At 32.4% G+C, this 13,480-nt stretch overlaps 1 protein-coding gene across 1 annotated transcript in view; it reads left to right on the forward strand.

Moving 5' to 3' along the window:
* The window catches only part of FYTTD1 (forty-two-three domain containing 1), a 30,758-nt gene that overhangs the window by 2,435 nt on the left and 14,843 nt on the right, over positions 1 to 13,480 (forward strand). The window contains exons 2-3 of the mRNA XM_043873882.1: positions 2,163 to 2,291; positions 9,620 to 9,768. Of these exons, the coding sequence (XP_043729817.1) occupies positions 2,163 to 2,291; positions 9,620 to 9,768 (278 nt within the window). The remainder of the gene's footprint in view (positions 1 to 2,162; positions 2,292 to 9,619; positions 9,769 to 13,480) is intronic.

Raw genomic sequence — 13,480 nt, forward strand, 5'->3', positions numbered from 1 at the left:
GTGATGAAGAGACAGGTATTTTAAGTAATTATTATGTTTTGTGACTATCCCACTTTATCCTTGATAAACTGAATATCCCATTTTATCAGGCTTGCATAGGTTTTAGAATTTAATTTTTTGTTTTGTTTCTAACTGTGGCTCTGTCAGGTTTATGTGACTGTTCACATAGAATTATCTACCAAGGCTATCAATAGCTGGCCTCATTGTGACTCAGTTTCTTAATTTGAAAATGGGGATTAAAGTAGTTACTTCATGGAATTATTGTGAGAATTGAATGAATACATGCTTTAAGAACCATCTTATTAGTACTCAGTTACTATCTCTCCTTGATTAGGAGAAAGCCATTTTCTTTAGATTTGAAGAATCTTCTGTGTCATAGTAGCTCCATTTAATTTGAGGATTTAGATAATAAAATGCTTAAATATAAAACATAATTTTATATTTGATATGCTTTGCTACTTTTAATTTTTAGTTTATACTCTATAGTGCCCTATTAAAAATAGCCTGGTTAAAAATCAGCCTGGTTAGTCAGAATTATACTCTGCCTTTTCTTGTTTTGTGGTTCCCAGACCAAATTAATTTTGGAGGGGGAATACTTTCATGACTCTGAGATTTCAGACTTTTGGTGAAGAATAAGTAGCACCTTGTTAAAGGAAAGTAGTGCTTCGAAAGTAGTGGCTTTCTAACTATATTTTCTTTCTGCTTACTGAGAATTTAACATGTTCATGCCTCTGAGATTTGTGAAATCTTTGTATTCTATAAAAACTTTTTGAGTGCCTTTAACTTTGATGAATTTTTTTGTAGCTGAAAGATTTATCTCTTCTTGAGATTTGAATTATTTTGTATGGCTATTTGTTTGAATGTAATTTAAAGTCTTAAATGTGGAAGATGGGTGAGATAGAGTAGTGCTCTATACAAAAAGATCCTTATATATCCTTCTTTGACTTTAGAAAAGACTGTGGTTATATTGATACAGTTGTTAAATTATTTGTATTTAGAGCAGTTTGGAAAAAAATAACAGGTTTGTTAGTTTTGGTAATTTTATTTAGAAGTGTTGACAGTGTTCAGTTTTTTGGTTTATTTGCTATAGTTTCAAATCAGAATTGGAGTTGGAACTTTAGAGAAATTGCATGAATATTCTTAAATGTGTATTTTTTGTCTGCTAGTAATCTCCTTTTAACATACGTAAATAGGATCTGCAGTACATTTAGTTTCCTGATCGTGACATTGTTCTTTTGTGATATTAGGGCAGTGTGTTGTTTGTGAATTACCTTGGGACAGTTTGAAAGTGTTTTTGTAGATAATGAGACTTAGAACAGTGCAGAGGGAATTCTCTAGAGGTTCAGTGCTTAGGACTCCAAGCTTCCATTTGGGACACGTTTTCCATCCCTGGTCCAGGAATTAGATCCCACAATCCCATGTGCCCCTTGGCATGACCAAAAAAAAAAAGAGAGAGAGAACTGTGTAAAAAGAAAAATAAGGTAACCCCGAATTGCTTTGCTAAACAAGCAGAGAACCAGTAGTGTTTTCTTTTTATACTGTACCTTTAGTATGGTACTTGTTTACTTATGTGTCTTTTGTGTTCATTATTTACATGTCTGTTTCTGTCACTAATTTTAAATTTATTGAGAGTAGTCATATTTTACTTTTGTTTGTTTCTATACGGAACAGCCTGCCACATACATTCATTGCACCATAATATATACACAGTAAAGATTTGCTAATTTGAGATGAACTTAGAAATTTCATTTATGAATGATTTATTATTTGACTGCCAATGGTTTTATTGAAAGGTGGTCATCTTTAAAACTGGAGACTTCTTTGTTTATAGAAGATAAATACAGATAATTTTTATAAACAGGTTCTGCTTATTTACATTTATTAGGGAAAAGAAATACTATGAATAATGGAAAATTTCATTAATTACTAGCTCTGTTTTGGTCTGTTGACTTCAGCTTTTCTTATGAAACCTTTCTTCACTGCTCCAAATATATTGGCTGATTTGAGCTTTTATGTTCTTAGAATTATTATCCTTTTAAGGAAGTGCTTCCAAAGTAGAAAAGAAGTTAGGGACATAGGAAATCTGTCAACTAGAAAATGAGGCTGAGTAATTGAGTCATTAAGTTAAGATGAAGATAATCATCACATTTTGTCTATCACAGATGATATCATCAAATTGAATCGAAAGGAAGGAAAGAAGCAGAATTTCCCGAGGTTAAATAGAAGACTTCAGCAAAGTGGTGCCAGGCAATTCAGGATGAGAGTAAGATGGGGTATTCAACAGAATTCTGGTAAGTTTTGCAAGTAAGCTTTAATAAAGTGCCAATTATTTATGGGTTCGTAGTATGCTATCTTTGATACATACTTAAAACATGGAGGAAATATATCAGTGATTTCTGTTTTTCCTTCTCTCAGGGTTTTGTTTAATCTTACAATCTGGTAGCAATTCAAGTTTCCTTAAGTAGGTGATTAACTGGTGTGTCTTAAAAACATTAAGTCATTTTAAAGTAAACTCAGTATATAAAGTCTTTATTATTTTTAGGGATATAGATTTGTAAAGGATCTTACATATCATAAAGTCTCAGTCTCCTTCGCGGTTAGATGTTAGTCTGTCTGATGGATGACTGTGTTACTCTAGCTTGAATACATTCAGTGGGAGAACATACCACCTCACAAGATAGCTTATTCCATTATTGGAGACATATTGTTTATTAGAAAATTCTCTTAATTTGAATTAAATCATGCCTTCCTGTTAATTCTATAGAGTTATAGGAAACAAATTACCTTTCTTATATAAAAACCTTTTAAATACATGGAGACTGCTATTTTGCATAGAAAATTATTTCTAGGTTACTTATCTTATGCAGGATCTTTAGGATTTGTTAAAATCTCCAAAGGTAACGAGGAATTGAATGCTTTAGATGTGGTCTATTGTCTTGGAACTCTACATATACAGTTATTTTTAGTAATCTAGAAGCTTATTTATTTATAACATCTTGTTCCAAAATGAACTTAAGGCAGTAAGGGAATACTATTAATTAAATGTGACTCATTAACTTTTTTAGCAGTTGCATCAGCATTTTAAAATAAACATTTGTTCAGATTTTTAAAACTCAAGATCTTTTTTACACATGTGAAAAAATGTTTGATAAACTAATTCTTAAGTTGATTTTTGTCCTATATATGTTAAAAAAACATAACAAGTAATCTCCAATAAATTGAACATAATTAATCCTACATTTAACAGCTGATATGCCAACATATCCTCAACATATACCTATAACTAAAATTAGACTGTATAGAAAAATTTATTCTTTCCTAATAATTTTCTTGGGTAGCTGGACTCAAGAGAATAAATCTTGTGACAGGTATTTAGCTATAGAAAATTAATATTTAATTCCAGTGATTTATGTTTAGAGGTTTCTTATGTTACTCAACATTCCATATTTAAATATGATTTATATTACAATAATTTTTGAGTTCATAGAAGCCAGAAATATATTTGTTTATGCTAATCGTTTGTTAAATACCTGATAAATGCTCTGAATTGACCAGCTTATTGGGGTTTGTAAAGATGCAGTCTTACTTCAAGGAACTTCTGGTGACAGAGATAAGGTGAAAAACATTTGAGTTGAGAAATATCATGAGAGAAGGTCTGATTATAGTATAGGATTTTAGATAGGCATTTTGTGCTAAGATAATTAGTGGTGATTTAATCAATAAGGTGAAATAGGATCTCGTTCATAAAGGATCAGAAAAGCTTTCCTTTTACAGAGATTATGATCTGAGCGTTGAGCTAAAGATCTGCAAGTGCCTTAGGATCTTTTAAGATTGAATTTGTGCTTGTATGTTCTCCATTTCCATGTGACAGGGCCTAAAATAGAGCAGCTGCTCCTGTCACTGAATGTTCAGAGAGATACGGGATTTTCTTAAGCTCTGATTGGTTTGGATAAGTTCAGATTTCCACATTGTAATGTCAGTGAGAATGTTATCTTGAGGTAACAGAATAAGCAGAGAGCCCTTAGCAAATAATCATTTATTTTTGATGACTGAACACATAAGAGAATAAAGTTTTCCCAATTCTATTCCTGAAATGTAATTTAGTCACTCAATGCATATTTGTACAAACAACCTAAATGTTCTTCAGGGATGGAATACTATACAACAGCGATTATCAATGTGTTGTCCAGAGATCCTAGGGACTCCCCAGGACTCAAGGGTTGTAAACAAAGTTTTCTATAATAATAGTAAGACATTAATTGTGTTTTCAGTCGTATTCTTTCATGAATGTACAGTGGACTTTTCCAAAATCTACACAGCATGTGATCAAACAGATTGGATGCAGAAACAGAAAATTTCCTATTAAGCCACACACTAAAAAGATTTGCAAAAATGCAAATCAGTGCCTCTCTTCTTATTAAATTTTTTTGTTTAGGAAAATAATTGTTTTTCATTAAAAAATGTTTTTTGCCCTACATTTAGTGAGCTTTAAAATAGCATCGTTATTAAATGTTTTAGTTTTCATTTGTAGTATGGCTGCTTGTTGTTACTTTTAGTCCCTAAGTCGTGTCTATGGAGTTTTGTAACTCCATGGACTGTAGCCCACCAATCTCCTTTGTCCATGGGAGTTCCCAAGCGAGAATACTAGAACGGTTTGCCATTTCCTTTTCCAGGGGATCTTCCAGACCCAGGGATTGAGCCCTCATCTCCTGCATTGGCAGGCAGATTCTTGACCACTGAGCCACCAGCATACCACCCTTATAGTATGCTAAATTTCAGTAAACATAAACTCATGAAAGAAAACCTCTTTGGGCTCCTCAGTAATTTTTTAAGAGGATGAAGAGGTCCTGAGACCAAAAAGGTTGAGAATGCCGTCTCTTTTAGATATAGAAGAGATAGGGAAAAGTTTGTGTGCTGATTTGAAAATGAGCCAGTAATACAATTGCATACACTTTGTGATAATGATATTTTCTAGAAAATCCCTCAAATCTTCGTGTAAGTGATTTGACTGCAGAAATTAGTTTAGGCAACTGGATATGTCTGTGAAAGAAATTCATGAAGGAATTGGGCTGTAGATTCAAAAGAAAGATGTAAATTCCTGTGTCTAGGTTTAGTTCTCAACATTAGTTGAACCTATGGAGTTTTATAAATTATACTGATATCTGGCTGCACTCCATTGCTACTGAACCAGAATCTGCAGAAGTAGGATCTGGGTATTTTTAAAGTTCCATATGTCCCTCTAACACATGACTAGTGTTCAACTGCTGCTCTGGTGAAGCTTAAAATGTGGAAGGCTCTTCATAGAGGTAATAGTTGAAGTAATGAGAATGAAGGTACTCTGGAAAGACAAGAGAACTTTCTAAAGGGGCTAAATGAATGAAAACTGAGAAAAGACTATTGCATGAAACATGACAATTAAAGGGTGAAAAATAGAACTGTTGCTAAAACTGAGAAGTTTGCTAGTGAAGTTTGCTCAAAGGTAGAAAAGGAAGGAGAAGAAAGGGATGATCTAGGCTTGTTAGAAAGTAAAGGAGAAGCCGTTGAAAAAGAAATAAGAGATTGTAGAAAGGTGATGAGAATGGGAACAGTGACTGTAATAGTCAGAAAGCTCCTAGGAATAGAACCTCCTTTTATTTGTGTGGTTTTAAAAATTTTATTGAAGTATAGTTGGTTTACAGTATTGTGTTAATTTCTTCTGTACAGCAAAGTGACTCAGTGATATATATATATATTATTTTTCATATTCTTTTCAATTATGGTTTATCCCAGGATATTGAATATAGTTCTCTGTGCTATATAGTAGTGTACCTTGTTGTTTATATAGCCTATATGCACTAGTTTGTATCTGCTAATCCCAAATTCCCAATCCTTCTCTCTCCACCTCTTTTTATTCTTGTTACTGAGATTTTTTCATGAGTCTTTCTCATCTAAGCTTCAAACTTTGGTATAATAATGGATTCATGCTCTCTTTAAACTTTCTCTTTGTTCTACTGATTCACTCTTTCTTTTGGAATACATTCAGATTTCTTTGTTCCTCTCCCAGTCCCTTATCATGTTATGTTTTAGAGTTGCAATGGCATCCAGAATGGTTTCACTGCCTTCTGTCTTTCTTCCATTCAGTATAAGATACTGCTTCAAGACTGATATAATCTAATCATGAATTCCATGACCCCCTTAATTCCTGTTCAAGTATAGTCTTTATCCCCACTTAGAGCCCTCTTATTTGTGCCTACCACATCCATTCACTTCTTATCCTTTTCTCTAGACTATCTCTCAGTACACTGTGCTTGCCTATGTCTTTGTATTGTACTTGTCACTGTTTGCCTTATTCCTTATTCACATCATTTGTGTTTTGTAGCTAGCTCAGAGCCTGCCTTTTCTGTTATAGCTGTTTTTTTTCCTCTTTGGAAATGTACCAGATTATATTCTGCCTTTTATTATTATTTAATTGTTTGGAAAAGTGTTCAGTTTTTTGAGCCACAGAAATTTGCACTTAGATCATGACTCTGCCATTTTCTAACTATGACCTCTGGGTAGTCACTATTCTTTGCCTTATTTTACTTGCAAAACTGAAATGTTAGCATCAGCTTCATCAAGTTCTCATTTAAAGTACTCAGAACACAGTACCTAGCACAGTAGTAGATGCTTCATTATTTAATACAAATAAAAATAGCAAGTTGTTACAGATTTAATTTGAACTAGAGGCTTCCACAACATGCTTGATCTTCATTTGGTTGCAATTCTAGAAGGAAATCACACATAGAGTAGCAACAGTTTGACCCTAATATTTTTAAAAGTTGTATCTCTATTGCTTTTTTGCTGATTATAAAAGTAATAAGATCATTACTTTTAGTCCTAAGGCAGAGCACCCAAAAAAGGAACAAATTTACATGAATTCCCCACCATACTGAGTTGCCATGCAGATAGAATTCACTGGGAAGTGATCTGGAGGGATGAGGGAGTTTTAATTTACTGGAGGATGATGAGCAGGGTCAAAGTTAGAGTGATACCTAGGACTAGATCTAGATAGATACCTAGAGCCTAAAATTTATAGTGTCATTCATTCTCAAATTTTGTGCCTTAGGCGCCTCTCTTACCTCACCATAGTCTTAGCTTGGGGGGGAAGGGATAATGAGTGCCACTGACTGTCCTATGCCACAGAAACAAACCTTGAGTTGCACACACTAGAACTTGAAAGAAAAGCTTCTAGAGTCCCTGCAGCACCCTCTGCTGACAAAGCTTCATATTAAGCCAACCGGTAAGAGATATGTTCCAGAAACAGAAGTGGGGCAGTAAAGGCAATGAATTCTAAATGGTTCAACCATCATAACAGGTTTTTCTAACTGCCTTGTTGAATTCTGGTCTCAAAATTGGTACACCGCAAAAAGCATTATGGAATTAGATATTTGAGAATGACATATACATGATTATTACTTAAGAGATTCATCACACACGTTAGTCCTGAGAAATCCTACAGTAAACTATTTTAAGTTTATTTAGTTTGACTGTGAAGCAAGTTGTTAGACCTGTGATCACATTGAAGGTGTATAGTATTATGCAGGATTCCATTCTAAAGACATTCCCCCCCAAATTAGAATTAAGAATAGCCAATGTCACAGTTGTTACTTAGAATAGTCCTTTGGAATTCCTGGCCATTGCATTAAGAAGTAAAAGAATTCGAGGTGTAATTATTGGAAGGAAGAAGATGGTATTATTTGTGAGTAATATGATTGTCACTCAGAAATCCCAAGAAAATAATTTGAAAAACTGTTAGAACTAATAAGTGAATTCAGTGAGATAGCTGATTAGAAGCTATTCATTGAAACCTCAGTAGCTTTCTGTAATCCCAGGAATGACAGTATGAAAATTATTAATAGAAAGGGATCTTTTTTTTGAGATTAATAACATATATGAAATACCTGTAATAAATTTAATGAGAACTGTGCAGGACCTTTGGGGGGAAAAGCTTGAAACTTTACTATGCCAATTTAGTGACCAAAGAAGACTTGAATGAGTGGAAAGACAGCACATTCCTGGATATTGTAAAGATATCAATCCTTGAAAAATTAGTTATAAATTTAAAGTAATTCTTCTATCAAAACATCAAAGGAAATTAGAACTTGATCCTAAAAGACTGATTTATGAACATGGCTGTTTGGGAATGAAAGATAGTAAAAAAAAAAAAAAAAAAAAAAACACATGGCAAGTGTTCATTATTGCTAGTAAACTACCAAATGTGATGAGTTTTTTTTTTTTTTTTTTTCAAACATAAAGTGATAAAGATTAAAAAGAATAATAGTCAAAGTAGTCAATGATGTGGAAAAATGGGCAAACTTATGTTCCTGGAAATATACATAAATATAGTCATTCTGGAGGAGATTTTTTACCAAAAGAATCAAAATCCTTAAGAATTTGCTTTAGATACAGCATTTTGGCCTTTGGAAATTTATATATTGAAGAAATGATCATGGATGTGTATAAAAATGTGTTATCTATAGTGTTATTGTAATGTTATTTATGGTAGAGCAATGCTAGAAGTAACTGAAATGATTAGTGTGAATATTAAAGGCATTAGAATTAAGGATGGCCAATATCACAGTTGTTACCTAGTGTAGTTCACAATATTCACAATACAGTGTAAACATAGACTACAAAGTAGTATTTTGAGTGTGAAGTATGCTTGCTGGAAGATTGACTTGGTCTGCTTTCTGGGCCCACGATACTACAAAATTGTAAATTACCTCATGCGATACAGTCTTTTGAGTTGCTTAAAAACAGTTGAATCTAAAAGTGTTAACTTGAAATATATGTGTATAAGTAAAATACTAGAATAATGTAAAATGTTAATAGTTGTTATCTTTAAGTGGTGGCCTAATAATGGTGGTGACTTTTATATTCTTATTTATACTTTATATGTCTTTAAGATTTCTGCAGTTGAACATGTTTACTTTTTCATAATTAGAAAATGAGTGTTTAAATAGGTAAGATATATAATGGAAGAGTGAAGTCAGTAATGTCATGTGCCACAGAGATTAAAATATTCATTGGAGTTTACTGCAGACTTTAGCAAAAGCAGTTGGAATACAGTAAGACTGAAAACAAAGAACCCAGATTGCAGCATAGTAAGTAAATAGGAGATAGTGATTCCACTCTAAATCAATGCCACCAAACAAATAAAGTGTGAGGCACCTATTAATAATGTATTTTATTTAACCCAGTACATCTGAGATATCTTTATAATGTATGATTAATGTGAAATAATTAATGAAATATTATATATTCTTTTGTTACATCTAAATTCAGATTAGTCATATTTCAAGTGCTCAATAAGCATATGTGGTTAGCAGCTGCACAGGGAAAGTTGAGACTGTTCTCTTTGTTGAGAGTAATTCTGAAGAGAAGATAGCTAGGAGGAAATGTGAGGATCCTCTAGTCCTTTGCAGTCCATTACCAGCAGCAGAACCCTTTTCAGTGCAGCTTATAAAATATAGTAATAATAAAAGAAGTGTTATATAATGAAAAACTCTCATGTCCTCCACCCTACTTAAGAAATACAATGTCCTGTCACCTGTGGGCCACTCAGTTGATTCTTAGATTGTTTTTTCCTCTTCTTCTACAGGTTTTGGTAAGAATAATCTGAGCCGTAGAGGAAGAGTGATGCCTGGGAAGAGACGTCCTTATGGAGTTATCACTGGCCTTGCAGCTAGGAAAGCAACTGGAATTCGAAAAGGAATTAGTCCTATGAATCGACCACCTCTAAGTGACAAGGTAGGGAGCATGGTTAATCCTGAATCAGAAACTCTGGGACAAATGAATCTGTATTCAAAAGAGAAATAAGACTCACAGACGTAGAAAACAAACTTTCAGTTACCAAAGGGAATGGGGAGAAGAGGGATGAAATAGGAGTATGGGATTAACAGATACAAGCTACTACACAAAATGGATAAGCAACAAGGATTTACTGTATATCCAGGAAACTATATTCAGTATCTTATAATAACCTATAATAAAAATAATCTGAAAAATACATATATATTTACAGCTGAATTACTTTGCTGTACTCCTGAAACTAACACAATATGTAAATCAACTATATTTCAACTAAGGAAAAAAAAGAAACTTTTATTTGTACTAATATTTTTGTGAATGAGCTTGAGAGAACATTTTATTTGAATATTTTGGTTTTTTAATGTAGTGCTTTGGGGCTTATATAAAAAATTTAATAATTAAATAAAAATGATTGTCATGCATGAAGAATACCTAAACTTCCACATTATCAAATATAAACTTTTTTTTATAGGTTCTTGACTTTCCTGTGCACGTGCCCCATACACACACGTGTGTATGTATACCGTTTTTAACAGATTAGTGTGTGTCTGCAGTTTTTAATAGGTTATTGATGTATAATTTTATGCTGTAAAATTCATTTGAGTGTACAGTTCAGTGAATTTTAGAAAATTTAGAGTTGAACAATTATCACAATAATTAATTTTAGAAAAACATTTCTATCACTCTAAAGAGAAGTCTCATGTCCATTCACAGTCATACCCCATCATATGCCCCCAAGCAACCACTAATCTACTTGCTGGAAATATATTATAAATTTGCCTTTCCCACACATTTCATATACAGGCATACCTTGTTTTATTACACTTCACTTTATTATGCTTCACAGATACTGCGTTTTTTACAAACTGAAGATTTGTGGCAACCCTGCATTGAGCAAGTCTGTTGGTGCCTTATTTTCAACAGCCTTTGCTCAGTTTGTGTCTCTGTGTCACATTTTGGTAATCCTCACAATATTTTAAACTCTTTCATCATTGTATTTGTTATGGTGATCTTTGATGGTACTATTGAAAAAAGATCACAATTCACAGAAGACTGAGATGATGGTTAGCATTTTTTTAGCAATAAAGTATTTTTAAAGTAAGGTATGTACATTCTTTTTTTAGGCATAATAATGTGGCACACTTACAGACTATAGTGTAACTATTATTTTTTATATGTACTTGGAAACCAAAAATTCTTGTGACTCAGTTTTTTGTGGTAGTTACTTTATTGCAGTGGTCTGGAACCAAATCCCCAGTAACTCCAAGGTATCCGTGTAAATGGAATCATACAGTAGTATGTGGGCTGGCAGTTAGCTGTATACTTTGAGGTTTATCATGTTGTAGCAAGTCTCAGTACTTCATCTCTTTTTATTATTGAATAATATTCCATTATATGGATATACTATATTTTGCTTATCCAGTCACCAGTTGATGGACAACATTTTCATTGTTTTCACTTTTTTGGGTATTGTGAATAATGTTGCTTACATCCCTGTAAGTCTGTAGGGACACAGGTTTTCATTTCTCTTGGGTAGATAACTGTTTCCTCTAGTTTATGTTTTTAATTAGAGTTGTAATTATTTACCCACTGTAAATTAACTACTTTTCAAATCTTAATTGGCTTTTTATTTACATCTCAATGGAGTAAATTTCAAATTGGCCAAATAAAGCATTACTTAAAATAGTTTCACACATGGTTTTTCTTTAATTTCTTATGCTTAGTAAGTCTGAGCCACCAAGGAATTTAATGTTCTACTCTTCTATTTTTTAATCTGTTTGGTTTCTCTGATTATGAAAGTAATACATATTTTAATTTAAAAATTCAGGACATGAATCATTTCTTAAAATATCTTAAGAATGTGTATTCTGGTTAACCACAACGCTCTTTACACCTTAACTTTTCACTTCTGCTATCACCAACAGCTATCTCTAAAACTTTATCACAGAACTTGCTCCAGTAAAAATTTTAGATTGTGGTATAGTCTTTTGAGTTGTTTAAAAATAGTGAAAATTGAAGGTGTTAAATTATAGAATACTTATAAGCTCTATAAATTATAGAATAATGTACTGAATGGCAAGATGTTTTTATTCAAAGACTGAAAGATTTGGAAAAGGTATGGTTTGAAATTTCCTGTTTCTTAAGAACCTTTCTCTCAACCTGAATGTAGATTAATATCTGAACAGGAATGACATAGTACTTGTGAAGCAGATCATTTTCTAGCAATTTACGAAATTTCTTTTTATGTATAAATAACTTACACCATCCTTTTATATTCATTAAATGAATTACCCCAATACTTTAATATACTTAGAAATTTTCTACGTTAAAAAAAAGTCCTGACCATAATTAGACATCTTGTTACTTTATCTCTTCCTTTCCACAGTTTATATGAAATAGTAAGATTTTATTTCAATAAAAATGTACATTTTCTTACAGATGAAGTGAATTACTAAGTGGGAAAGATAGCATACTCATATTACTAGTATTTACTAAGACAGCAAATGACTGTGCTAGGAGGGGAATGATCATCTATAAGAATGAATTTTTTTCTTTTGTTTAGAGAAAGCTTAATCTGCCAAGTGAAAGTTCTTAAGGAATTTTTTGACTGGAATATATTACCTTGTCAGTGTCAGTTCTATAAAATTTTCCTTTTAGATTCACAATTTCCTAAAACTGAGGGTATGTTATGTTTTGTAGAACTTTTAACTGGAGTAATAGTACTAAACTATTTAGTACTTCTGTAAACGTAAAAAAATAACTGCATAAATAGCAGTTACTTTCTGCTAATGGGTAGTTTTGATCATTTGTCTGATTTTGATAGTTTATAAATACCTTATCTTCATACTGTGGAATTCAACAGTAAAATAGGAATAAATGTTAATGTGCAAAGACGGTGTGGCTACATCTCAAAACATCATGCTGAGCAGAAGAATTCAAACACAAAATACTATGTACTATGATCCTGTTTCTTTGAAATTGTATAAAAGGCTGAACTAACTATAGTGACAGATCAGTCATTCCCTGAGGTTAGAGTCATGTGAGGGAAGGAAATTGCAGGGGCATAAGGAAACATTTAAGGGTTAGGGTACTGTTTTATATCTTGGTTATGATGTGGTTACTTGATTACATGTACTTACCCAAATTCATCAAACTGTACACTTAAACTTTTATTACTTTAATACTTAAGTAATAAAATACTACTTTAATAGAACAACATTCAAATAGACTAAATATCTTAATTTCTTTCCCTCAAGGAATAATTTTTTATATCAAAATTCTTAGGGAAAACTTACTGCTAGATATTCTTTGTAAACACTTTTGTACACATATACAAGCCTTAGACTCATGAACACAAATTCTCAATACATTAATGGACTGTTGACAGCTCTTGACCATGTATTCATCATTTAATTCATGTTGACTGAATACTCAGTATGTCCTAGATGCAAGAGATTCTGTATTAACAATAGAAAATCCCTGTCCTCATGGAGAACTCAAATAAATATTAAATAATTTATCACACAGATAACTAAATGACTATAATATGGCAGGTATTTTGAAGGAAAATGACATGTGACAGTAACATTATAGAAGGAACTTTTACATTTACCTATAAAATGGTCTTTGGTGTTTTTATTAAAGACAAAAT

This window comes from Cervus elaphus, chromosome 19, assembly GCF_910594005.1.
Source record: "Cervus elaphus chromosome 19, mCerEla1.1, whole genome shotgun sequence".
Classification (NCBI taxonomy): Eukaryota; Metazoa; Chordata; class Mammalia; order Artiodactyla; family Cervidae; genus Cervus; species Cervus elaphus.